Source organism: Ogataea philodendri, assembly GCF_020536065.1.
Source record: "Ogataea philodendri strain CBS6075 chromosome Unknown scaffold8, whole genome shotgun sequence".
Taxonomy (NCBI): Eukaryota; Fungi; Ascomycota; class Pichiomycetes; order Pichiales; family Pichiaceae; genus Ogataea; species Ogataea philodendri.
Genome location: NW_025764223.1, coordinates 140,860 through 164,131, shown reverse-complemented (window position 1 = coordinate 164,131; position 23,272 = coordinate 140,860). Strand labels below are relative to the sequence as shown.

At 48.5% G+C, this 23,272-nt stretch overlaps 23 protein-coding genes across 23 annotated transcripts; 12 read left to right on the top strand and 11 right to left on the bottom strand.

The window, feature by feature from the left end:
* Nucleotides 1-423: 423 nt before the first annotated feature.
* OGAPHI_007011 (uncharacterized protein) lies at nt 424-1,329 on the top strand (the record flags this gene model as incomplete). Its single annotated transcript, XM_046208361.1, has 1 exon — nt 424-1,329. The coding sequence occupies one exon, from the start codon at nt 424-426 to the stop codon at nt 1,327-1,329; it is 906 nt and encodes a 301-aa protein (XP_046058128.1).
* A 23-nt stretch (nt 1,330-1,352) lies between these two features.
* Nucleotides 1,353-2,828, top strand: OGAPHI_007010 (uncharacterized protein; the record flags this gene model as incomplete). The annotated part of the gene is made up of 2 exons (XM_046208359.1): nt 1,353-2,173; nt 2,321-2,828. The coding sequence occupies 2 exons, from the start codon at nt 1,353-1,355 to the stop codon at nt 2,826-2,828; spliced, it is 1,329 nt and encodes a 442-aa protein (XP_046058127.1).
* On the bottom strand, nt 1,383-3,638 carry OGAPHI_007009 (uncharacterized protein; the record flags this gene model as incomplete). The annotated part of the gene is made up of 1 exon (XM_046208358.1): nt 1,383-3,638. One exon carries the CDS (start codon nt 3,636-3,638, stop codon nt 1,383-1,385), a length of 2,256 nt encoding a protein of 751 aa, XP_046058126.1.
* Nucleotides 3,639-3,908: 270 nt separating this feature from the next.
* Nucleotides 3,909-5,093, top strand: OGAPHI_007007 (uncharacterized protein; the record flags this gene model as incomplete). The annotated part of the gene is made up of 1 exon (XM_046208356.1): nt 3,909-5,093. The coding sequence occupies one exon, from the start codon at nt 3,909-3,911 to the stop codon at nt 5,091-5,093; it is 1,185 nt and encodes a 394-aa protein (XP_046058124.1).
* Nucleotides 4,338-4,703, bottom strand: OGAPHI_007008 (uncharacterized protein; the record flags this gene model as incomplete). Its single annotated transcript, XM_046208357.1, has 1 exon — nt 4,338-4,703. One exon carries the CDS (start codon nt 4,701-4,703, stop codon nt 4,338-4,340), a length of 366 nt encoding a protein of 121 aa, XP_046058125.1.
* Nucleotides 5,094-5,112: 19 nt separating the features above from the next.
* On the bottom strand, nt 5,113-5,868 carry OGAPHI_007006 (uncharacterized protein; the record flags this gene model as incomplete). Its single annotated transcript, XM_046208355.1, has 1 exon — nt 5,113-5,868. One exon carries the CDS (start codon nt 5,866-5,868, stop codon nt 5,113-5,115), a length of 756 nt encoding a protein of 251 aa, XP_046058123.1.
* On the top strand, nt 5,339-6,837 carry OGAPHI_007005 (uncharacterized protein; the record flags this gene model as incomplete). The annotated part of the gene is made up of 3 exons (XM_046208354.1): nt 5,339-5,418; nt 5,488-5,568; nt 6,363-6,837. 3 exons carry the CDS (start codon nt 5,339-5,341, stop codon nt 6,835-6,837), a joined length of 636 nt encoding a protein of 211 aa, XP_046058122.1.
* Nucleotides 6,289-6,841, bottom strand: OGAPHI_007004 (uncharacterized protein; the record flags this gene model as incomplete). The annotated part of the gene is made up of 2 exons (XM_046208353.1): nt 6,289-6,740; nt 6,808-6,841. 2 exons carry the CDS (start codon nt 6,839-6,841, stop codon nt 6,289-6,291), a joined length of 486 nt encoding a protein of 161 aa, XP_046058121.1.
* A 167-nt stretch (nt 6,842-7,008) lies between these two features.
* OGAPHI_007003 (uncharacterized protein) lies at nt 7,009-9,186 on the bottom strand (the record flags this gene model as incomplete). The annotated part of the gene is made up of 1 exon (XM_046208352.1): nt 7,009-9,186. The coding sequence occupies one exon, from the start codon at nt 9,184-9,186 to the stop codon at nt 7,009-7,011; it is 2,178 nt and encodes a 725-aa protein (XP_046058120.1).
* A 72-nt stretch (nt 9,187-9,258) lies between these two features.
* OGAPHI_007002 (uncharacterized protein) lies at nt 9,259-10,860 on the top strand (the record flags this gene model as incomplete). Its single annotated transcript, XM_046208351.1, has 1 exon — nt 9,259-10,860. The coding sequence occupies one exon, from the start codon at nt 9,259-9,261 to the stop codon at nt 10,858-10,860; it is 1,602 nt and encodes a 533-aa protein (XP_046058119.1).
* Nucleotides 10,861-10,871: 11 nt separating this feature from the next.
* Nucleotides 10,872-11,495, bottom strand: OGAPHI_007001 (uncharacterized protein; the record flags this gene model as incomplete). The annotated part of the gene is made up of 1 exon (XM_046208350.1): nt 10,872-11,495. One exon carries the CDS (start codon nt 11,493-11,495, stop codon nt 10,872-10,874), a length of 624 nt encoding a protein of 207 aa, XP_046058118.1.
* OGAPHI_007000 (uncharacterized protein) lies at nt 11,396-12,658 on the top strand (the record flags this gene model as incomplete). The annotated part of the gene is made up of 1 exon (XM_046208348.1): nt 11,396-12,658. One exon carries the CDS (start codon nt 11,396-11,398, stop codon nt 12,656-12,658), a length of 1,263 nt encoding a protein of 420 aa, XP_046058117.1.
* OGAPHI_006999 (uncharacterized protein) lies at nt 12,659-13,072 on the bottom strand (the record flags this gene model as incomplete). The annotated part of the gene is made up of 1 exon (XM_046208347.1): nt 12,659-13,072. The coding sequence occupies one exon, from the start codon at nt 13,070-13,072 to the stop codon at nt 12,659-12,661; it is 414 nt and encodes a 137-aa protein (XP_046058116.1).
* Nucleotides 13,073-13,216: 144 nt separating this feature from the next.
* OGAPHI_006998 (uncharacterized protein) lies at nt 13,217-13,720 on the top strand (the record flags this gene model as incomplete). The annotated part of the gene is made up of 1 exon (XM_046208346.1): nt 13,217-13,720. One exon carries the CDS (start codon nt 13,217-13,219, stop codon nt 13,718-13,720), a length of 504 nt encoding a protein of 167 aa, XP_046058115.1.
* Nucleotides 13,721-13,738: 18 nt separating this feature from the next.
* OGAPHI_006997 (uncharacterized protein) lies at nt 13,739-15,058 on the bottom strand (the record flags this gene model as incomplete). Its single annotated transcript, XM_046208345.1, has 1 exon — nt 13,739-15,058. One exon carries the CDS (start codon nt 15,056-15,058, stop codon nt 13,739-13,741), a length of 1,320 nt encoding a protein of 439 aa, XP_046058114.1.
* OGAPHI_006995 (uncharacterized protein) lies at nt 14,304-17,427 on the top strand (the record flags this gene model as incomplete). The annotated part of the gene is made up of 6 exons (XM_046208343.1): nt 14,304-14,338; nt 14,686-14,888; nt 15,307-16,121; nt 16,218-16,614; nt 16,741-17,102; nt 17,191-17,427. The coding sequence occupies 6 exons, from the start codon at nt 14,304-14,306 to the stop codon at nt 17,425-17,427; spliced, it is 2,049 nt and encodes a 682-aa protein (XP_046058112.1).
* On the bottom strand, nt 15,282-17,420 carry OGAPHI_006996 (uncharacterized protein; the record flags this gene model as incomplete). Its single annotated transcript, XM_046208344.1, has 1 exon — nt 15,282-17,420. One exon carries the CDS (start codon nt 17,418-17,420, stop codon nt 15,282-15,284), a length of 2,139 nt encoding a protein of 712 aa, XP_046058113.1.
* A 173-nt stretch (nt 17,428-17,600) lies between the features above and the next one.
* Nucleotides 17,601-18,080, bottom strand: OGAPHI_006994 (uncharacterized protein; the record flags this gene model as incomplete). The annotated part of the gene is made up of 1 exon (XM_046208342.1): nt 17,601-18,080. One exon carries the CDS (start codon nt 18,078-18,080, stop codon nt 17,601-17,603), a length of 480 nt encoding a protein of 159 aa, XP_046058111.1.
* An 81-nt stretch (nt 18,081-18,161) lies between these two features.
* On the top strand, nt 18,162-19,934 carry OGAPHI_006993 (uncharacterized protein; the record flags this gene model as incomplete). Its single annotated transcript, XM_046208341.1, has 1 exon — nt 18,162-19,934. One exon carries the CDS (start codon nt 18,162-18,164, stop codon nt 19,932-19,934), a length of 1,773 nt encoding a protein of 590 aa, XP_046058110.1.
* Nucleotides 19,935-20,121: 187 nt separating this feature from the next.
* OGAPHI_006992 (uncharacterized protein) lies at nt 20,122-20,646 on the top strand (the record flags this gene model as incomplete). The annotated part of the gene is made up of 1 exon (XM_046208340.1): nt 20,122-20,646. The coding sequence occupies one exon, from the start codon at nt 20,122-20,124 to the stop codon at nt 20,644-20,646; it is 525 nt and encodes a 174-aa protein (XP_046058109.1).
* A 147-nt stretch (nt 20,647-20,793) lies between these two features.
* OGAPHI_006991 (uncharacterized protein) lies at nt 20,794-22,020 on the top strand (the record flags this gene model as incomplete). The annotated part of the gene is made up of 1 exon (XM_046208339.1): nt 20,794-22,020. The coding sequence occupies one exon, from the start codon at nt 20,794-20,796 to the stop codon at nt 22,018-22,020; it is 1,227 nt and encodes a 408-aa protein (XP_046058108.1).
* Nucleotides 22,021-22,025: 5 nt separating this feature from the next.
* Nucleotides 22,026-23,255, bottom strand: OGAPHI_006989 (uncharacterized protein; the record flags this gene model as incomplete). The annotated part of the gene is made up of 1 exon (XM_046208334.1): nt 22,026-23,255. One exon carries the CDS (start codon nt 23,253-23,255, stop codon nt 22,026-22,028), a length of 1,230 nt encoding a protein of 409 aa, XP_046058106.1.
* On the top strand, nt 22,225-23,108 carry OGAPHI_006990 (uncharacterized protein; the record flags this gene model as incomplete). Its single annotated transcript, XM_046208335.1, has 2 exons — nt 22,225-22,451; nt 22,619-23,108. 2 exons carry the CDS (start codon nt 22,225-22,227, stop codon nt 23,106-23,108), a joined length of 717 nt encoding a protein of 238 aa, XP_046058107.1.
* Nucleotides 23,256-23,272: the final 17 nt, after the last annotated feature.

Sequence of the window (23,272 nt, the reverse complement as noted above, 5' to 3'; positions counted from 1 at the left end):
TTCAACGAAACTGTCAAAGATTGCTGCTGAGGTAATCAGCATATGGTCAAAAAAATGAGATCTGGGGAAATTGGGGCTAGAATTAATTAGTTTCTTGTTTCTTCTATTGACTTATACTAAGCCCGTTTCCAGTACGAAAACATCAGATCTGACCATACCAAGATTGAAAGGTATTGATTTGTTTGAGAAAGTGACGTCTTAGTCGGCTCTTTTTACGTTTAGGGAAGTTGCGGATTTGACGTGGGTTTGCCAGCCAATTTCAGCTGATTATCACAGAACAATATTAGTTGAGATTACAGATCATCCTTGGTAATACATACAACGATCCAACTGGAATCTAAGGGTTCTGTACATACTGCAGAAACAGAAAATTTCCAAAGACACGAGATTATAAGGAGCCGTTAAAAATCAGATTCTATTAGTATGATGAATGGAACCACTTTACAACCAAAATCGGAACATAAGGAGTTGCCCTCCATCAAGAATCTTTTTCCAGCTCTGGATGTGAATAGCACGGCTCCTCGAAGCCAGAACGTTCCTGAAAATGGATTCATCGTTCCGATGATTGGATACCCCACAGCCGAGGTGCGGTTGGAAGCGGAATTGAACAAGTTCACACAGATTAGTTCCGAGATCCAACAGATTTTGGATAGTTCCAAGAGTCTTCGAAGTGTGCCGCGTGAGCTTTTGGAGGCGGGAAATGCGCAGATCGACCTTTTACGTTCCTTGTACCAGTCTCTGCTGCGGACACACGACGAGGAGGTTGCACGAGTCCCTGTTTTCCAGCGTCCATCGGGTGGCTCTTCATTACAATACACGTTTCAGCCGGCTGCTCCCGCGAGCGCAGGCGTTGCTCCATTGCCGCTTCTCTCGTCTCCGTCTTCGTTTGGCAACATGGAGGAACAGGCCGCTCGCACGCTCTCTTCAATGATCGATATTTCTCCGACTCATCGCCACCAGCGCACTCCCTCCACCGAGGAGCGGTCGTCCACCCCGCCGGTGTCTCCCAGCTCGTTTTCGGTGCGCAAGCTCAAGATGAAAAAGTCTCCTTCTGGTGGAAACAATGTGACGGCCCAGGTTTTACTCGAGGCCCGCGTGGATAACGGCAATCTGGCGGAGCTTCTCACCAACGAGTGTTTACACTGCCAGTCCAAAGAAACCCCAGAATGGAGACGCGGACCGGAAGGAGAGCGCACGTTGTGCAATGCATGCGGTCTATTTTACGCCAAGCTCTGCAAAAAATACGGCGAGGACAAAGCCAAGGATATTATGAAGGAACGAAAGACAAAAGGAAGCGAAACGGACAGGCGAGTTAGTGTTGGATTTTAGGACTCTTTTGTAGTGAATATTTTATGTTTAAATGCGCAATCACAGAAATTCATTTAAATACTGGTAGCCAGTTTTTTCAAAACGTTGTTGAAGAAGGTGAGTCCGTTGACAAAACCGGCAAAGTCGTCGTCCTCGATCGGCTCAACGAGTCCTGGAAGCTGTTGTCCAGCATACCCAGTGTACCGGCCACTGACATAGATAATATGCTTGAACCATGGCCTCTTTTTCAAGCCATCGTGGTTGAGGAGCGCTCTTTCAAAGTACTTGAGCTTGGTGTTGGCCTTGAAAATGGCCCACTTGAGCTTGATCTTCTCCACAAACGACAGATCGTCCCAGTTGTCGTACTTTTCCTGCAGCACAACGGTGTCTTCGTCAAACGTGGCAGCAGACTTGAGCAAAGACGCAATGTTCTCGTACACCTGTGCAACCAGCTCCTCCAAGCTCGACACTTCCGGGTCCTCGTCCAGCTTCTTCTGGAGCCAGTCTTTTGGTATCTCAATTTTGCTGAACAGGTTCGAGATCTGTTCGGCATAGTCAGTGGTCTTGAACTTGTACAGTTTCGACTCACTCAGATTCAGCACCAAAAGTCCAGCGTATTTGGCCATCAGGTTGTGGTAGACAAAGCCCGGGTCTCCAAGAGTCTTCATCCAGTGATAGGAGTCGTAGACCGTGTGATATTGGTAGACCGGAGCCGTCTTGTTGGAGGTGAAGCCGAGATCAACAGACGGAATACCCAGATGGTCCAGGAACACAGTGTAATCGGAACCGGATCCCAGAGCACTGATATGGTCCTTGGAGATCTCCTTGAGATGGTCGTACAGAGTGATGTTGCTGTCGGGATATGGTAGTAAAGAGGCGGTCTCTCTGAGCAGACTGTAGAGCAGAGGAGATGAGCCCAGGTGCAGGATGTTTCCAATAGAAGCAACGTCCATGTTGAAGTACGCAACAGCCTTTTTGGAAAGCTGTTTAGCATAGTACTCTCCAAACTCAGTGGAACCAATCAGTCCGTACTCCTCGCCGTCCCAAGAAGCCAGCAGTATCGTTCTTTGAGGCTTCCAGCCGGATTGCACCAGACCACCCAGAGCTCTAGCAAGTTCCAGCATGACGGCAGAGCCCGAGTGTGGATCTCCAGCAGCCGGAGTCCACGAGTCGTGGTGGTTACCAATGATGATCACTTCGTCCTTATTCACTCCTTCGATCTTTCCGTAGACGTTGTAGACGTCTGTCACGTTGAAGTCTTGCTCGTTCACAAGATTGAGCTTGTACTCTGGGTTAGGTCCAACAGAAGTGTAGTCGAATCCCTTGATCAGTCCCTTGGGCCATGTGGCCACCTGGGGACCGTGGCCAGACAGTTTCTCCAGAATTGGAGTGACCTCTCTGAACGAGATTGGAAGGGCTGGAATCTTGGGGGTGGTGATCTTAGGATCGGACCGCGACTTGTCTTCACCGGGCTTGATTGCGTATCCTGGAGTAGTCGGGTCTCCGGGGAAGACCGATAAAAATTGAGCCGAACCACGCTGGATAGCCGAAGGGTTTCTCGCAATTCCCTCTGGATACGCCTTGTACCCGTTTTCCTCGGTCACTTCTCCATCGTCTGCCGGGTCCGTGAAAAGTAGAGCAGCTTTGAAACCGTGTTCCTGAGCAAACTTAATTTTGAGACCACGGAAAATAGCACCGTACCTAATCACAGCAATCTTGTCCTTGGTCTCAACTCCGAGTTTGTCCAACGTCTCAAAGTCCTCTTTGGTACCGTAGTTGCAGTACACATAGCTTCCCGTGAAGTCTCCGGAGGCCGCGTATCCAAGAAAAGCCGGAACGGACTTGAACGAGTTCGGGTCATCTTCAACCTCGTCTTCAATCAGCTTGGCGTCATAGACAACTGACTCGTTCTTGCCTTGCAACAGTTTCAGAGATTGATAGATAGGATAGCTCATATACGAGGTGTATGCGTCGATTTCGGCCTCCAATCCGTACTCCTCGAATTTTGCCTTGGTCCAATTGACCATTTCAATATTGTCGATTGTGCCGGGCAATTGGGTCCTTTCCGCATACTTCTTGAGCCATTTGCCCGCGTAGTTTTCCTCCAAAGCTCCCAGGTATTGCGCGAAAAGTTGAGGTTTGGAGACCTGAGTCTCTAAGGCGTATTTCTGGTCCACAAAGTGCTGAGAGCAACCATAGCCCCAGTACAATTGGAGGGCCAAAATGGCAACAAACACAAGATAGTATCTTGCTCTTGAAGACTTGCGAGGCCGTGAGCCAATTCCAGCCTCTCTGTCCTCTTTTTCCGATAAGTGTATCTTGCCAGTCATGGAAGAATAAAAGATTACCTGTTTTACTTGATAAGAACGGCCTTGATATGCATCTTTTATAGACGCGCCGATTCTGTGGATGTGCACGTCGATCAAAAATAATTGGGAAAAAAAAACAAAAACGAGCCTTCTGTTTTTAATTATACAGACAATACTTTTTTCAAAGGCCATCTGGCTAAACTGTCCCTTGAAAATAGACCAAATTCCCGTCGGATATTTGAGACGTATCCATATCCAATAAACCGATCGTTCTAAAACGCCATCATCAAAATGGTGTCCCCCGGAACAAGCATAGGATACAATCCTATAAATCTGATCCTCCGACTCTACTCGGAGTTTCTTACCTCAAAAAGACGCAACAACAAACTTATAGAGTTGAATTTAGATTTCAAGCCAACCGTCAAACATTTCAAACACATGTCCAAGCCAACGATTGTCAATTTGAGTATTCTGAGCTCGGTGTTTTTGTTTGTGCTCTATGTGCTCCCCATTTCAATTTTCTTTAAAGCACTTCTTGTGACGGGACTGGGATTACTGATCACGGTTCCTGTGCTATCCCAGTTCTTTCTTTTTGGACTTCCCGTGCTCGCTTGGGTGTTTTTGTTCTTCTCTGCCGGCCAAATCCCAACAAGCTGGAAACCTTCAATCAGTGTCAAAATCCTCCCATCCATGGAAACCATCCTTTACGGTGACGATCTCTCAAACATCCTGGCTACATATACCTCCAAGCCTCTGGATTTCGTTGCCTGGTTCCCATACGGAATAATGCATTTTGTCTGCCCATTTATCGTGGCTGCTCTTGTTTGGATCTTCGGACCTCCAACCGCACTTAGATCGTTTGGCTGGGCGTTCGGATACATGAATCTTGTTGGAGTTCTGATCCAACAGGTGTTCCCATCTGCTCCTCCTTGGTACAAGAACCTCTATGGACTCCAACCAGCTAATTACTCGATGAGAGGAAGTCCTGGTGGATTGGGCAGAATGGATGATTACTTTGGTTTCGACATGTACACCACCACTTTCAGCACTGCTCCGGTGATCTTTGGCGCGTTCCCATCTCTGCATTCTGCCATTTCAACGTCCAACGCTCTGTGGCTGTCATACTTGTTCCCCAAATACTCTCCGGTGTTTGTGGTTTACGTGTGCTGGTTGTGGTGGTCCACAATGTACCTGACCCATCATTATTTCTTTGATTTGACTGCTGGATCCGTGTTGGCGGTGACGTTTTTCTTTGCCGCCAAGATCCAGTGGCTTCCGATCAAGAAGGACGACTGTTTCTGCCGGTTCAACTACTACCGTTTGGAGTACGAAGACATCAGCAGCCAAGACCCGCTTAATACCGAGGCTCGCATCACCGTGGACGATCCCATGGAACTGGACGATGCCAGCTCCAGCGGACGGTCCACTCCTGCAGCCGACGACTCTACTGTCGACTCAAGTCTGTTAACGGCTTAATGCATAATGATAATACACATCAACTATTCAAATCGATTAGGAGGCCTTGAGAAGGGTCTCCTGGCGAATCTGGAGACTCATCACGATGCTGCGGTTCTCTTGGGTACTCGTGGTTTTCGTCCACCTGGTCGTGGTAGGTCGAGTAGCTGTAGTTCTGCGAGGCCAGGGAAATACCGCCCGACTGCGACTTGCGGTGTCCGGGCGAGCTGGGCAGGTATCTGGCCACATTGCTGGAGATACTGGAGATGGTGGACTTACCGAACGGATTTTGGTCTTCCTGCAATCGGAGCGAGTCCGACTGGTTCAGGTCGAACTGGTCTTCGTCGTAGAACAGCGTTCCCGAGTTCTGGCGCTCCGATTTCTTGGGACGGTACTTTTCGCGCTCTCTAGCGAGTTTCGAATCGTCAGTGGCCAATTCTACAACGTTTTTGGCCATCTCCTTTATTTGTTTCTCGTGGTTCATGTCGAGTCCGTCGTAGCAAACACCAACATGGTAGTTGTTCAGCAAAGCCAACGGGTCCAGATTGACGCGGATATCGTCCACTATATCAAAGATCACGGCCCCGTCTTCTTCTTGGTAGCAGTTTAGTAGCAGATATTCTAACAGCTGCAAACATTTGGAAACAGTGACAAACTCATAACCTCGGGTGACAAGGGTCTTCTTGAGAGTCCCCAGAATTGTCTGGGAAGACCGTTGTGGATACGCATACTCCTGAATCCGGTTGACAATGAAGTCAATGGCGAGCTTGGAGATGGACTGGCCAGAACCAACCATCTGGGCGCCTGCAACGTGGTCGGAAACCGCACCGGGATTGGCATAATTGAGAATCCAGGAACACAGCTGTTTTTTCTGCTTGGACGTGGGACCCCAGGGATCCGTGTTGGTGGCTTCCCGGATCAATATTTCCAAATTGGAGTAGCCGGAGAAGGCTGGGGTTAGCTTCCAGGAAAACTGCGCCACTTACCATTTTGTAGCTTTCTTGTTCGCTGTCGAAGGTCGTAGAACGAATACGTGCTCATTGCAACCGCCCAATTACTAGAAACGAGTAGTATTGCTTTCGGAACTAACAAACCGGGGCAAAAAACGTGAGCCGCAGCAGCTTAGACTGGGGAGAAAATTGGAGCCGATCGACGCGACGGAGCAAAAGTGGAGAGTTTTAAGAGAAAAGAAGAGAGTTTATAAGCCAAACACTACTTACAATTCACCACTGTTGGTGATCTCGATCTTGGCACGAGTAGCACCGGAACCGGAACCAAGTTTCTCAACAGCCTTGACAACGTCGAAACCGTCAACAACCTCACCGAAAACAACGTGCTTGCCGTCCAACCAAGAGCATGGAACAGTAGTGATGAAGAATTGGGATCCGTTGGTGTTTGGACCAGCGTTGGCCATGGAAAGCAAACCTGGCTTGGTGTGCTTGTGCACAAAGTTCTCGTCTGGGAACTTGGATCCATAGATACTCTTACCTCCGGTACCGTTGAAGTTGGTGAAATCACCACCTTGCAACATGAAGTCTGGAATGACTCTGTGGAAGATGGAGTTCTTGTAACCGAAACCCTTCTCTCCAGTGCACAAAGCTCTGAAGTTTTCAGCGGTTTTTGGAACGTCCTCGTACAAAGAGAAGACGATCTTTCCCAATGGTTTGCCTTTCGAGTTAGAACCTTCTTGAACTCCGAATCAAGCCACCAAAGACTCAATTCGCGTTCAACTTACCGTCAGCAGCAACTTCGAAGAATGTCTTGACCATTTTAGTTAGTTAGTTGTTCAATTGAATGAGCAATACAATTTGCCTCGCTAAAATTTTGCAAACGTGGACTGAGCAGGGTACCTGGGGGGCGGAAGACAGGCCGGGTAATATTACCATTTTTCCCAGTCGGCTAAAACTTTTCTATATACACGAATGGTAGCTGCCAATTATTGGATGTAGTTAACGAACCTGTTGACCGATTTGGCAAACTTCTCAAACTGGTCCTTGTCCATTTCAGCATCGGTTTGGGGAGCCAGTAGCGAAACCTCGAACCTCTCGTTTTGGCCGTTTGCAATCACGTCGTACATCAGGTGGCAGCCGTCAAAGTCGAGCTCGATGGTCCGACGTCTGTTGATCGAAGTAACGAGGAAATTCACCGGTTCTTGGTGATTTTTCAGTTGGATCGGGATCGGGTGCGAGACCAGCGCGTTAACCAGCTGGTTGACGGCGTCGGTGTCGGACATGTCCAGCAAATTCTCAGAAAGAGAGTTGAACAGAGACAGCAACGGTTTTTGCTCCTTGCGCTCTGGGTTGTACGGATCGGCAGCATCCAAAAGCACAGAGTTGCATGTAGATTGGAAAACGATGTCGTGGTGAAGGTCGGGTAGCGCAATCGGACAGTTCATCTCGTTTTCGTTCACATAAACGGTGCACGAAGAAAGGTCGATTTTATTTTTCGAGATTTGGAACCAGATCTCCAAGTTGGGCAAACTGACAAAGTTCTCGAACTTCTCATACGCGTCAGGAACAAGCTTGATTTGTAGTGCGTGGTCAAAGTTGTTTTTAATACCTCCAGCAAACCCAAAGAACCGGGCCTCTTTGTCGAGTAAACTAAGATTGGCCAATTTTTTGTTAACGTTTGGCAGGTTGGCATGGAAAAACCGCGAGCCAGAGTCCGCGTTATGGAACAAAAGCTTTCCGAAAGTAGCATTGTACGTTCTTGGCAGCCAGTTTGCGTCGGGTTCAACAGCAGGACTGAGTTGTTGGAAAATCTCGGCAGTCTGAGACATCCACGAAGGATTGGTTTCAGGAATGTCCAACTTGACCGGCTGTGGAACCTCTTGGTTGGCTCCTGATCTATCCGACTGATCAAGGAAGTTGCGCTGGAAGTTGTCAGGAGCTTGTAGCACCCGCGATCTCAAATCATCAACCTCTTGTGACAGAGTCGTAGGGTCAGGAGAGATTTTCAGAGGCGTACTTTGGACCTTTTTTCTCGGAGACTCGTATCTATAAAGAGGTCCCACGGCCCACCAAGGCAACGAGGAATCCTGGTAGAGTTTTGTGTGTGCTGATGGAATTGTCGAAAATCCTAGATGCTTATGTGATGTAGCTGAGAAATCGGTGGCAGCTAAAAGCAGCGACTTGGCCAGCTGCAAATTGGCAGAGTTAAACGTACTGAGCTGGTAAAGCTTGTCGTGCTTGATGACCTCTTCAAAATAAACGTTACTCAGTTTCTGGAGCTCGGGGATCGGCATCTTCCGATGTAAAACCTTGGAGTAAAAAGAGGATAGCCGGTTCATTGGAGCCAACGTTGTACTAACATGATTTAACAGGTAGTTCCACGATGCCTGGACAAAATTCACAAGCGACTCGTCTCCAAGAACTCGCAGATAGCTCAAATTCGGACTCAGTTCGACTTTGGCCCCGAGTCGGGTCCAAGACTGCAACAGATAGCCAGAATGAGAGAGTAGCAAAAATGCTTCCTTTTTATTTTGTATGGTTATCCGTGCTTCCTGGAGAACTTCATCGGACGCCGTCTTTGTGATTTTCAATTCCCAGCACTTGTTGATAATGAACTGGGCAAGTTTCTTTTTAGAAAGGGACGAAGAACAAGTACCTTTCCGTTTGTACTCGATATATTCCAGTAGCTGCGCTTTCTTGTATCCTTTCACCAAAGATTCCAGCAAAATTTCGTTCTGATTCTTGGATATGCTGCTGAATCCAGGCTGCAACTGATCCAGATCTTTGAACATCTGGTTGTCAGTTGGGGGAATCTTGAAAACCATGAGGTTTCTCAGACCTTTTTCAAACTCAACCACTTCCAGTTCGTCTTTTGCAGTGCCCAGATCAACAGTCTGTCGATAAGCCCTCAAGTCGTGTTTGATGTTTTCTAGTTTTGATTTTTTAGGTATGAATGGTCTCAAAACAATGTGTTCTTGTGTATCCTTAGAGTTCTCCCAAGGAAGAGTATCTGTCTCGCCTTGTTCCGACAAGTCTGTTTGGTCTTGCTCGTGGTGGTCCTCTTTTGGATTCACTTCCAAGTGTTCGTCTACTCGCGTAGAGTACCATCTGGCGGCTGATAAGCGCCGGCCGCATGCGAATCTGGAGACAGTTTGTCTCAACATGAAAAAAAAATTGATAAAAAAATATCCAGATCAGGCTTGAAAAAATAATTGAAGAATATTTAGGGAACAGGTATGGATGATGATCCATCTAAGAAACTGGTCGAGTTTTCCAGCAGAGACGAGTATCTCAGCTCAATGGAGGAGGACAGTGACGATACCGATTTGAGTTCGTTGGAGTCGAGCGATTCGGCGTCGGAAAACACGGTATCTGGGTCGGAGTCGCGCGAAGGGTCGCGAGAGTCATCTGTTTCGTCAGACGGATCCAATTTCCACGATGCGAGCGAGATTATCGAGGATGTTCCGCCATTGGCGTACGATCGCTTAGAGAACAAACCCAGAATATTTCAGGGAAATATCAACTATCTGAGATTCTACCAAGCAGAAAAGCGCAGATTTACATCGTTTACGAGTTCTTTTGGAACATCCAACCTTGTGGGAACGTCTATATCCGCTTCCGGGTTCAGATATCGCCATAGAAACATAAACAACAAGGCCGGGTCGTACTGGTCGGCGGAAGAGAAAGATACGTTTTTCGAGCTTCTGGCGCGATACTCGATCCATAGAGCCGACCTGATCCACGAAAACCTGCCATCCAAATCGATTTCGTCTATTTTGGGCTACTACAAGCTTCTGAAACGCGAATTACAGCAGTACAAGCGGCATAAACGACGACTTTTGAGACTCGTTTCGTACGACGAGATCCCGGTCTGCCACGAGATGAGTGAGGAGTTCATCGAGATGGAGGAGTCACAGGCCTTTTTGCTCAAGTCTGTTTCCAATATGCGCGACTCGGACTCCAATTTCAGGTTCAAAAAGACACATCCTGGACTGAACGACCAGGATTTGGTAGACTACGATCGCATGAACGAGATGTCCAACGCGGTTTTTGTGAACAATGAGCTGCTGGACCCAGTGGACGGAATGAAACGCAAGCTGTCCAAGCCGCTGGTTCTTGACGAGGAATCTAAATTTGTTCTACGTCAAATTGTCAAGAATATGACCTACGAGATCATTCTGACCGTTCTGGAGAACAAAGTCGAGAACGAACAGGACATGACGTTTGTGGAAGACGATATCTACCGTGCGCTGGCTCAGATGAAGGTCTCGAGACCGATTAAATTAAAAGACTATTGGTCGAATATTGGATGGAGACTCGGACTGGACGTTGGACGAAAACTACCGTCTGGAACACAGAGACTTGACAAACTGACACCATACGCTGTCAACGACCAGGACACGCCGCAGAAGTCAATAGAGAGCATTGTTGTTGATCAGGACGGCGACCAGATCGAGCAAGTGATGGACGGATCGATGCCGTTTGAGAGCGCGATTCTGAAACCAACGCCCGTCGAGTCGCTCGACGATCGCACACCGCATGTAGAGCAGGACGACCAGATCCTGGACCAGCTCGCCGAACTCGAGTCTGCCCTGCTGGAAAGGAAAGACCGCGAGGAGTCGATCAAGTACGAAAACCAGCTCCTGCACTATTTGAGCTGTCGAGAAGATCAAATCATGCTCAACGACGCGGAGCTGGTGAACAAGTACATTGACGCCAAATACCAATCCCCTGAAACCAACTTGGAGCAACCGAACTTGCCCCAACATGCCAATATCACCAACGAGATGCTATTTCTGCACACCTTTGATTATGCAACATATAATGACACCGATTGAACGAACCATGCTCACAGATCCTCTGCCTCCTCGGCAAGACCCTTTTCGAAGATCTCCTTACCTGTAAGTCGACCTTGATGGACCAACTTGAATCTCTCGGCGAGTCTGGTGTCGATACCCATTTCTGCACGGAACTTGGCTCTCCACTGGGCGAAATTCTCCTTTGTGAGTTTAGTTCCCGCAAACTTCTTCTGTTCCTCGTATTCTCTTGCCTGTCGTTCTTGTTCGACCATTTTTTCCTTTGCGGCCACTTTCTCTTGGAATAGAGTCTCTGCTTCGTCTTTTAATAGCGACGTGAGAGTGAAAACGCTGGGCATCCCCACGTTTTCCAGCGCATTACTATTCAACGACTCTTCCAGGTCCAACAGATCGTCTTTGTCGAGCTCCACGGACTCTTCCACGTTCAAAGACTCCTCTGGAACGTCGTCACTGGTCTTTTCCAGCCGCAGCTGTGGAACCACTTCAGGATATGTTTCTGGATACCGAACATTCAGAATTAGCGTGTGTTTGCGCTCAGTGTTTGTGTCCAGCAACAATGAAACACGGAAACTCGTTTCCGATACTATTTCCAGCTCGTCGGGATAGATCGACTGGAGGATTTCGATCTCCTGTTTTTGCTCTTCGAGATAGTCCATTGAAGAAAAAAAATTATTTCACATTTTTCTTTATAGCAGGTTCCATGTCTTTGCAGCAGCTGATTGTGGAATCGTCGCAGCTATTGGAGAACCAGCAGCCCGAACAGGCGGTGGAGCTTTTGCGGTCGAAACTGGACCAGTTTGGAGAGTCGCCGTTGTATCTACAAACGATAGGAGAAGCTTACTTGGAGAACGGAGACGTTGAGAATGCTTATCAAGTACTTAAAAAAGCGTGCGAGCTAGACCCAAATGCCAATGAGGGAGTGGAGAAGTTCTTGTATCTGGGACAGATTGTTGGTGGTCGGGACGGAGTGCAGTTTCTGGAAATAGGAGTGAAAAAACTATTATCGCAACTGGAGCTGGTTCAATCGGAATCCTCACAGCCCTTGGACGAAAGTACTCAACTGTTATTTGCAGCATATACAGAGCCAGACAAGGTTCAGGAGTACCTTTTGAAAAAATTGAATCAGGGTCTTTTTGGCATAATAGAGATCTGGATGACCGATCTGTGCATGGAGCCCGAGGCCGAGGAAGAATGCGAGAAATGTATCCAGCTGGCTTTGAGTCTGGACGAGACCAACGGAGAGTCGTGGTCGCTCTTGGCGAGTATCCGTATTTCGCAGCAAAAGACCCAGGATGCGCGCGACGCTGTGAAGAAAGCATGGGACTTGTTTGAGAGCAAAAAGACAGTGTTGGAGGACGCGGCAGACCCAGAAACTCAGATGGAGTATATAGATTTGTGCCAGCCGCTCATAACTCTGGCCAAATATGCCATCGAGACCGGGTTATTGGAGCTCGCGACCACGATCGCGTCCTCGGTGCAGGATATCAACGAGCAGAGCGTCGAGAGTTTCTATTTGGAAGGGTTTGGATACCTGTTGATTGCGAAACGCAACCAGAACGGTGTTTCTGAACAGGATGGAGATAAAGTTGCCGTTGCGTTTGACGAGTATCCATTGAAGCAAGCCGACGATACGGTGAAGGAGGCCCGGCTGGCGTTGACCGAGGCATACAAGCTATTACAAGTGGACAGTGTTGTTGCCGAGACAGATGCTGATTTGGTCGACACGGTGATGGGTCTTGTGACCGAGCTGGGCGGTCCTCTTTTCGAAAAGGCCAGCAAGGATGAGGTCGATCTGGATGATCTGGTGGACGAGGAGTGATCACGTAGACGTTTGTGGATCGTTAATAGTTTCCGAGCCCGATTCGGAATGCTTATCTGTTATTTTCATCTCGTCTAGTTCTTGTAAGATTTCAGGTAGAAAGGGCTTAGCTTCTTGGGATTCCAGCTCTTCGTCGTCCAAGATCCGCACGTACTCGGACGGAACGAGTCCTGTTTTGCCTGTTTCTGGTTCCTGGGCCACCAGCCACCCTTCGCCGTACTCGTAGTTGATGAATATGATTTGATCTTGCTTTAGCTCTAGTTCATTTTCGTTCTCTGGTTCAAACGGATAAAGAGCAACGGCGCGCACCGTTTCGTCCACCGGGTCGAGGTATTCGTCGGTGATCCCGTAGTGCAGCGGGTGGTTCGTGTCGTACGCAAAATCCTTCACGGACACGGACGATAGTAGCGACATGGATAAGTTACACGGTTGAGAAAAAAATATTTCAGCTAAATTTCCTGTATTATGACCACTGCCCACCGCCCCACTTTTGACCACGCGCGCGGGCGCGACAATGTTCGTTCGAGCATCAAACATAAGCGCGCACTGCCAGCGCACATGGCCATGAAGTACAGACGCCAGAAACAGGCCGTGGGCGACGACTGGGACGACGTTACTGAGCACGACGTGAGCAGGCAGGACGTTGCGGACCTCAAACAGGAGATCGAGGGGTCTTTGGACGACGAGGCCGAGCGCAGCAGACAGTTGCTGATTGAAACAAAAGACCTGGACACAGATAGCGAGAGCGACGCGCAGGCGGAGTCGGAGGACGAAGAAGAGTCGGAAGACGACGAAGAGTCTGATGAGGACGAAGAATTGCTTAAAGAGCTCGAAAAGATCAAAAAGGAGAAAGAGGCACGGCTGGAGAAACAAAAAGAAGACGAGCTCGCACGAAAAGCAGCTAATTCAAACCCGCTTGTCCAGTTTGACCAAGGAGTCCAAAAATCCTGGCGATCCACCACTTTTAGAAGGACAGAAAAGTCTCAGAAAAAAGGAGAGTTCGTCAACGACATGCTCAGAAGCGAGTTCCATAAACGGTTCATGGACAAGTATGTGAAATGATCGATTTTTATCTATAAATTATTGTCTTGCTCTGCGCCAAAGAGCAGCCAAAACCTGCTTGAAAAACGGCCAGCCGTTGTCGCTGCGAACTGCGTCGCCGTTCTCCTCGAGTCTTCTGAGAAGATACTCCTTGGTTTCCTTTGGAGGACCCCATGGAACGTACTTGATCACGTTCTTGGCCTGATAGTTGTTCATCAGCTCAAAAGTCACGTTGTCGGCCATTCCCAACAGCTGTCCCAGGACAACGTTTGACCGCACACGTAGGTTGCAGTTTTTCAGCAGCTCGGTGGCCTTGATTTGAGACTCTCTGTTGTGAGACGCAACCACCAAATGGCCCACTGTTGGGGCCGAAGACCCCATGTTGGCCAGAGCAGATGCTATGCCTTGGTTATAATTGAGGTCTGTTTCCTCTTTGGTTGCGAAAATGACGTTTCTGTCAGGCTCCGAGTGGATGTAAGCTCCACGAACAAGCTTCCATCCCAACAAGTATCCGCCTTCTTTAGCTAATTTATCTTCTTCCGCCAAAACCTTGCTCGAGTCCTGTAAATACATCTGCACCGTTCCAACAACAGAAACTTTGCCAATGTTGAATTCTCTGAACAGATCGCGTTGTAAACGGTAAACTCCCTGTTGTAGGTCGTTCCGCTCGGCGTCGATTACAGCAACCACAAACGGAGCCACCCGCGAAGGATACTGCTTTGCCAGAGCCTCGTTGGACTCCAGCACCGTGCGACAGATGTCACGGCAGTTCGACAGCAGTTGCTGGTACTGCGGCTCGTACTTCTCGTTGTTGTAGTTCTTGAGCACCTCTGCGGCGTTGTCTATGAGTCCAGTAGGTTTCAAGGCAACGTAGCCCGGAGGAAGAGTGTTGACGTCTGTTTTTGACAGCATTTTTTGAGTGTGCGGCACTAAGACCCCGGTGACCGAGTCCTGGGTCATCTGGACAATCTGACTGACGGGAACAGACACCTGGGCACCGTCGCAGGCCTCAATCGTCAGCGACAGCATCATGTTGAGGATTCCGCGCTGACTCAAACGGTCTCCAGTTTGCAAAACCTGGGGGATGTTATCTCCGCCGCAATAGTTGCGATAAACAAACAACTTGATCAGCCACAACGGCGTGTACGGGAAAATGGCAATCACCATCTTCAAAGTGGTCTTGGACAAGGTTGCGAGTCCAATCACGCCATAACCCAATAGTTCCTGGGTGGTGACTCCGTCTAGATAAGACTGTTGCGGAGGGTGGGTGCGACGCACTGTAGCTAGCGGTCGAGCATAAGAACGTAGAATCGGTGTGAAGCGGGACACACGCGGACCCAAAGTATGTAATCTGAGCATTGTAAGAGGGAAAAACAGGCGACGCCCACCTGTATTTATACAATTAATGGTAACAAGGACATTTTACCTACAAGGAATGTATCAGCGAGAATTTTAGATCTCGCTAAGTGTTCCCGAATTTTTTCTCCATCTTGAAATCGATAAGAGTTTCCTGAAAATGACCAGATTAATTAAATTGTCTCATACATAATACACAAACACAAACGCCAAACATGGGCTGATCTCAGTTGTTGATGGCCGCACAGTAGGCAATCGACCAGGTCTTGGACATTCCGTTGTCCAAGTAGTCGGTGGAGAAACTGGATCCACTGAAGAAGTTGTATGCAGTGGATGGATCGTACAATGCAACGTTAAGCATCAAAATACCCTTCCATCCGCTGGTGATACTGTCGATTTTCGAGCTCAGAACAGCCTCCCATTCTTCCTTGACGAAAGTAGGACCTCTGATCAAAGAAGAAACAGGAGTGATTGGAATCATGTGAATACCATGGATGTACTCGATGTTGGTTCCAAAATAGGTGGTGTGAGCAATCTTGTTCTCGAACCAAATACCACTGCAGTAGTTCTTGATGTACTTGGATGGCATCACCGTGTTGTCCTGGGTGTACAGGAAGTAGGTGTTGAGGGATCTCTTGGTGATGGCAAGCATCAGGTCGGCTCTGTTGGACATGTTGGAGTCGTTGATGGCCTGGGCCCAGATCTTCATACCGTAAGCAAAATTGTAGTCCTCACTGCTACTTTCCTCGTCCTTTCCATCGGCGTAGACGGTAATTCCGTGGGCAATGGAGTGGCCCAAATAAAAGTCAAAGTTTCTGAACACAGGGAAGTAGGTGTCGTCGCTGGAAGGATTGGCCACGTCTCTCACAAGAGTGTTGACCCAGTCCTTAACAGAGTCGATCCACGATCCGCCCAAGTCGGAGTCCACAAGAGCACAGATGGCAGCAGCATGGATGTGGTAGCCGTAGTGGAAATGGTGGTCGTTGTAGAAAGCGTTACCGTAATCCACAGAAGTATCACCTTTGGACATACCACCGGTGGAGCAGATTCCACCCCAGTTTGTCTCGTAGCACAATGGGTTTTGCTGCGAGTTGCCGCTGAACCGTTCAATTGCTTTTTTCAAAGAGGCCAAAAGAGTTTTGGTTTTGTCGCTGTCCTTTAGCACGTAGTGAAGCACATAAAGAACGTAGGCGTACTTGTCCAGGATCTTTCCGGCCGTGTACATGGAGTCAACGTCGGAATAAGAGTAGACGTCGTTTCCGTACTCGTCGGCAGCAGCAGACTTGATGGCGCTGAGCTCGGAGTCGGAGTAGTTTGGCGAGGAGAAGCCGGAGATGGAGCTCCATGGGTCCTTACCAATGGCTGTGGTCAACGACTCGGACATCTCAAACTTGTTGGTCAAGTAGGCAGTCATGGAACCGTGGACGGTGTCGTCCAGAGTGGCCGAGGTCTTGGTATCGGACGTGGTGGAGGTGAAGGAAGCCGCCTGGTGAGGCATGGCATACATGATGGTGGTGTTACTGTTGGAGGAGCCAGAGGTGGCATACTCGAATGCGTAGGTGGCAGTGGAGCCGGAGATCGAGGCCGACAACGTTGAAGAGGTCGGATAGCAACCAGCAGCCTTGTCGTAGGAGCTGTCATCTCCACAAGCAATCTGGATCACACAGTTGTTGATGGAATTTGAGCCAACGATGGTGTTGGTGTCTTTCAAAGCGAAAGAACATGTTTGGTTGTCAGTGAACGTCACGTACATGACCCAAGTGGCACCGTCGTTCAAGACAATCTTGTACTTGTCTGTTCCGGTTCTTGGGGCAGTGTCACCGTTGACAGACTTGATTCCAACTCCCGAGTGGAGTTCTGGGATCAGGTCGTTATAAACAGCAGAGACAAATCCCATACCTTGGACGAGCGAAGCGGTCAACGAGCCAGCGCTCTTGGAAGCAATGGTCACATCGATGGACATTTTCTTCAAATTGGCCAGCTTGATGGAAGTTCCGTCGTCAAAGTCGGTGGAGCCAAGACAAAGACAAATGTTTCCAGATGGAGCGTAGAAATAAGAAGCTGCTCCTTCTGTGTCTGTGTCTCCGTAGATTCTTTGTGCTGCAGTCTGATGAGACACTGCGAGTCCCTGGTAGCTCGTTTTGGTGGAGTACCAAATCGAATATGGATGTGTGAAAACGTATGAGGTCTGGTCATCCAGAGTCAGGTTTCCCCAAAAGTTATTTGTCTGCACGGCACCATTTTTGGTCACCCCTGAAGGAACAGAAACCGTGGAAGCCTGCTGTGAAAACGACGAGCTTGGCTTGGAGGTGGAGATGGCCTTAAAGATATCGCCGGAAGTCTCGCTGGAAGCTTGGACAGACATTTTTTGAGTGTTGGAGAAAGTAGCTCTGGTATTGATAGCAAATGCCCAAAGCAATGAGAGAAGAAAGAAGTGGTAGAAATGTTGTGGTATGTCATGGCGTTTAAATATGCTGCGAGGAGAACTAAGCCCCATACATTTTAAATCTGGGGTCGTGGGGGTCGTTAGATGGGGCACGTTTGTTTAGTAGTCCAGCTTGGGAACGAACTCGGGCACGGACCGGTGAACCCGTTTAGCAGAACGCACCTCGGCATTTGATATCGTGTCTGGCGGCGGCAAATATCCTTGATTAGTGGCCTGAGGCAGCTGCGTCGGCAACTGGTCCTGGCCCGCGTTAGTGTCCAATTGGGCGGCTATCGTTGCAACGGCGCTAGGCGTCGGCCGTTTCTGTTTTCGAGGCGGTGAGTTGACCAAAAACGCTCTCGGGAGATTTTTCAGCATCTCCAGCTCGTTCGCTCCAAGCTGGATCAGGTCAAACCGGCCTTTTTCGCGATTACGGAGCTCTGCTTCCTTCTCCTTAACGTCACTTGCAAGCCGCCGCTCCAGCAGCAGCCGCTCGTAGTTCTGGCGCGTGCTCACGTCCTTCGACGTGGCGGCTTGGATTAGCGCGCGATTGCGCAATGCTATGATTTTTGACGCATTGGCCTCAAAGTCCAGTGCCATCAAGTGCTCTAATTAATCTTGATTTTTTTTTTTCAAGCTGATAATAAATTTTAGAGACACCCCCACCTTGTTTTAGTGTCCATGAAATTCGCCGCTCTTATCTCCGGTGGTAAGGACTCCTTCTTCAATGTTCTCCATTGTCTTGCAAACGACCACGAGCTCGTGTGTCTAGCCAACCTGCACCCTCCTCCGTCAGACTCCCACGAAATGGACTCTTTCATGTACCAAACGGTAGGCTTTGATGTCGTGCCCTACTATGCTGAGTGCACAGGGAAGCCACTGTACAGACAGGTAATTAAGGGATCCTCGAATAACCAGAAGCTCGAGTACGAACAAACGCAGGACGACGAAACAGAAGATTTGTACGAGCTTCTCAAGGTCGTGAAGGAACATCACCCCGATGTCGAGGCTATCAGTGTTGGGGCCATTCTTTCGTCGTACCAGCGCACACGGGTGGAGGATGTTTGCAGTAGACTCGGCCTCACCGCGCTGGCGTATCTCTGGCAGCGGGATCAGGAGGAGCTGATGGGAGAAATGGTGGACTCAGATATGGAAGCCAGACTGATCAAAGTCGCCGCAATCGGATTAAACGACTCCCACCTCGGAAAAACCTTGCAGGAGATGTACCCAGTCTTGAAAAACTTGAATAGAAAGTTTGGTGTTCATGTGTGTGGGGAGGGTGGGGAGTTTGAGTCTTTGGTGTTTGATGCCCCATTTTTCACAAAGGGCAAGCTCCAGATAGTGGATAAACAGATCGTCAGACACACAAACGACGAGATCTGGTACCTCAAACTGAAGGTGCAGCTTGTGGAAAAATCCAGCGGAGGCAAATGCAACGTTGTTCAACCCCCACTGTTGCATGATCCGTTTGATCAGATCAGTCTGCAACCTTTAATCAAAAAGACCGAGTCCTTGTCTCATACTCCACACACGAAAGTCTGGGAACAAAACAGGGGCAAAAATTATGGACGTCTACGCTTCAACAACATCACTTCCACGGAACCCACCCTTGAAGGTCAAGTCACCCACATTTTTTCCCAATTGGAAAGGTTTCTCTCAGAGTCAAAGTTACATCCCGCAAACATCCAATCTTCGTCGCTGTTGGTGAGCGACATGTCCAACTTTGCACAAATCAACAAGATATATCAAACCTTCTTCACCAAACCATTACCCCCAGCAAGAGTCTGCGTCGAAACAAACCTTCCGAAGGAGTGTTTTGCTCAACTTTCTGTAGAGATCTTGGACGATCTCCATTTCAAAAAAGGACTGCACGTTCAAGGCCGCTCTTATTGGGCACCTTCAAATATCGGCCCGTACTCGCAATCTATCGCAGATACAAGAACATACCTTGCCCATATCAGCGGCCAGATCCCTCTTATTCCTCGTGACATGACCCCGTGTAAGGATGTTACTACACAATCGGTACTGGCATTACAGCATTTCGAGCACGTGAAGGAGGTAATTGGCAGCCCAACCAACATCTTCATCTGCTGCTTTGTGACGAGCCCAGCAACAGTCCCGCTCGTGACAGAAACATACAGACAGTACATTGGGCTGCAACGTGACCGAGATCACGTGAAAGAACTGGTGACCGTTGTTGTTGGAGCTTTGCCGCGGGGGGTTGATGTTGAATGGGGAGGGATCACTGTGAATGAGGCCGTGGGAGATTACGAGGAAGCCCAGATTGCATTTGGGAAGCCGTTGGAGTACAAGGAGGACCGCCACTACAAGATATTTGCTGGGCCCGATCTGTACCGCGAGGAATTCCCAGAAAGCTACGAGTTTGTTCCTGTTGAGCAAGTGTTTGACAGTGAAGCGCGTGAACAACCATATGCGGTGGTGGAGCTTGTTTGAAGCGGTACGTTGCAACCACTAGAAGGCACGCGGTCACTCGGGCCACAACCCTCACCGAGTTCACGTGACCACACACTCCACCTCGCACCAGAGTCGCGGAAAAAATTTGGTGGAGCGAGTGTGGATTCGCTGGAGCGCGAAGAGATTAGTCACAGATATTTCTTTTCAGCTATAGAGTTATTACAACATGTCGACCAGAGCTCCAAAGTGGTACGAGTCTGAGGACGTTCCTGTTCCAAAGCAAACCAGAAAGTCTGCTAGACCTCAAAAGTTGAGAGCTTCTCTCGTTCCAGGCACTGTTCTGATTCTCCTTGCCGGAAGATTCAGAGGTAAGAGAGTTGTCTACTTGAAGAACCTTGAGGACAACACTCTTCTTGTGTCGGGACCGTTCAAGGTGAACGGTGTTCCACTCAGAAGAGTCAACGCCAGATACGTCATTGCCACTTCTACCAAGGTTTCTCTTGAAGACCTTGACTTGAAGAAGTTCACTGTGAGCTACTTTGCCAGAGAGAAGACCAGCTCCAAGAAATCCGAGGGAGAGTTCTTTGGTGAGGGAACCAAGAAGGAGATCAAGAGTGAGAGAATCGAGGACCAGAAGGTTGTCGACAAGGCTTTGATCTCTGAGATTAAGAAAACCCCATACTTGAAACAATACTTGGCTTCCACCTTTTCCTTGAAGAGCGGTGACAAGCCTCACGCCATGAAGTTTTAGAGCCCATCACCGCCATCGCCCTGTTTGTCCATCAACTCCAAGTCCTACAGGGACCTTCCGTATTACAATAATTATGTGATAGTTAATATTGGTGTAGAGATGTAAATACCTAGAGTGTTATTTTTTTTTTGACCCTCCCTCAATTCAATGTCCTTAAAGACAAAGTATAGGGTCGATCAGTCTGCCGCGGCTGTGTTGCCCTATGATACCATCTACAATATTGAGATCGGCGGCAAGCTGTTTCGGCTGAGTGGGGCGTCGCTTTCGTCTGATTCGCCGTCCTATTTTACTAGTTTTTTTAGTCATCCCGAAAATGAAACCAAAACATTGACTGTTGACCGGTCTTCAGAGGTGTTTGCGAAGATAGCCACCCATCTTCAAGGCTATGCTATTAGGCCGACCGATGAGTACGATCTGATGAGATTGTATGCGGACGCCAGCTATTTCAATCTACCCAAATTGAGCAAACAGCTTGCAGAGGACTTCTATTACGTCAATGTTGGTGGTCGGAGCTTCAATTTCCCACAGAGTCTTGTCAAAGGCGAAGGAAACACGCCCAATTACTTTCATTTTGCATTCGGAACCTGTTTGCGGAACCCGTATAGCATTTCGGAGCTCAAAGACTTGTTGAGGCCGCCAGCAATGCTTCCAATTGTGGTCGATCGGAGCGCCTCGTTGTTTGCAGATCTGTTGGATGCTTTGTGGACAGAGAATTACAAAGTTCGTGATGAGACCCATCGCGAGCAATTGCTTGCGGAGTGTCGGTATTTCCGTTTTTTTGCACTGGAGCAGAAACTGATTGCGCACCAGATAGAACTCAATCCGTTCACCAACGAGGAAGAAATACTTATTATGCTTCCCGACGTGAAGAAGATTGGACTCAGCTACGACTCGAACGATAAGGCAATCTACAGACGGCCTTTTGTCGACTCCAAGGATCGCACTTTGGTGCTACAGATTGATTCGGAAGAATTAAGTTTATTGATCCACACAAAGCTGTCTTTCTTGAGCGCTTTAGCCACGGGAAACACCTTGAAACGATTAAAGGCGTTCTTCGGACCGCTGACCAAACCACTCTGCGACTCGGAAGTCAAAGAAGACGGCACGGTTGTGGAGAAAATGCGACTCTATGTGAAGATGGAGAATTGTACATTCACTTTGAATGGACTCGAAACCAAGAAAAACTGGTATGAAGATTTCTTTCTCAAGGACGATAAGCAGCCAATGGTAGAGGGAGACGTCATCAATGTCAAGCTTCTAAAGTCGCAGTGGACAATTCAGCTTCAAAATAGTAAACGACTCTGGTTCACAGGACTTCTTGCAGATGGAGTTCTCGACAGCGCCTCGTACAACCGTCGCCGCGGATTCATATGACTTTGTTAGTGTTCACTTCTCTTGCGCAATTGATTCACGGAGAACGATGCAAACAGATCGCCTTTCTCGTTCCATTCCACGTCGTTGCAACCATAAACCTCAGTGAGTTCCTTGTGCTCCCAGTTTTCAAGATTGTATTCGAGCAAACAGTTTTCGTCACCCTTCACGCTTAATATAAGACGATTGTTGTTTGCAGCGCCACAGATGATCGTGCTGGAAACACTCACGGACTTGTCCAATGCCAGCTTTCCATCGGCAGAGACAGAAACCACAAAGAAGGCGGCTAGTCTGTCAAACAGAACAACCAGCTTGTTCAGTTTAGGAACCTGGATCAACTGGGAAACGGCGTATTCCATCAGATCGCCCTCCTCGTTCTGGAACCGCGAGGGAGCCAGGTTCTCAGCGGTGAGGAACGGCTCGATGTCGGCAGAGTAGTCAAACTTGTCGACCAAGCTTCCTTCTTGCCAGTTCCACGAACAAATGAATTTGTCTCCTCCTGCACTAATTAGGACCTTGTTGTCGCACCATTGTGGAGCCACAATCGACGAGATGAACTCTTCGTGCTCGAACAGCCAGTTCTCGATCACATAGCTTTTAGGAAATTGACTGATTCTAATATGCTCGTCTCTGTCTGTAGTGATGACAAACTCCTTGCCCGAGCCGTTTCCAATATTAAGAACCGACGTGAGCATCGACACGTGTCCGAGGACCGGCACCAGGTCTTTCTCGGAGACGATTTCCGGGTCCAGAGTGTCGACAGAGTACACATCTCCAAATTTGTCACCAACCAGGATTTTTGTATCGTCGAGCGACGTGGTGATCGAACATGTTCTCTTAGGAAGCGGTTGGCGCTTCACCTCTTTCAAATGGCCGTCGATGATCTCGAAAACAACAACAGCCTTGTCTGTATCGGTGGTGAGGATCAGGTATTTCTCATTTCTGCTCAATTGGATATCTCTAATGTAACAGATTTTGGCTGGAGCTCCTGCGCCAGGAGTTGGAACTTTGGGAGGTCTGTGGTCGGTGGAGCCCGATTCCTTGACCTCTTGCTCGTATCTCTGGATACGGGCCTCGTACTCCTTAATTAGCGAATAGTTAGGATCAACAGTATCGACCCAGGAATCAACCAATTTCCAGCTTTCAGGTCCGCTGAAAACATAAACTTTGTTTCCTGCAGCAGCAAACAACAAACTGGCGTCCGAGTTGAGCAAGACCTTCTGAAATGGATGCTTCATGACTAGTTCTGTATGGT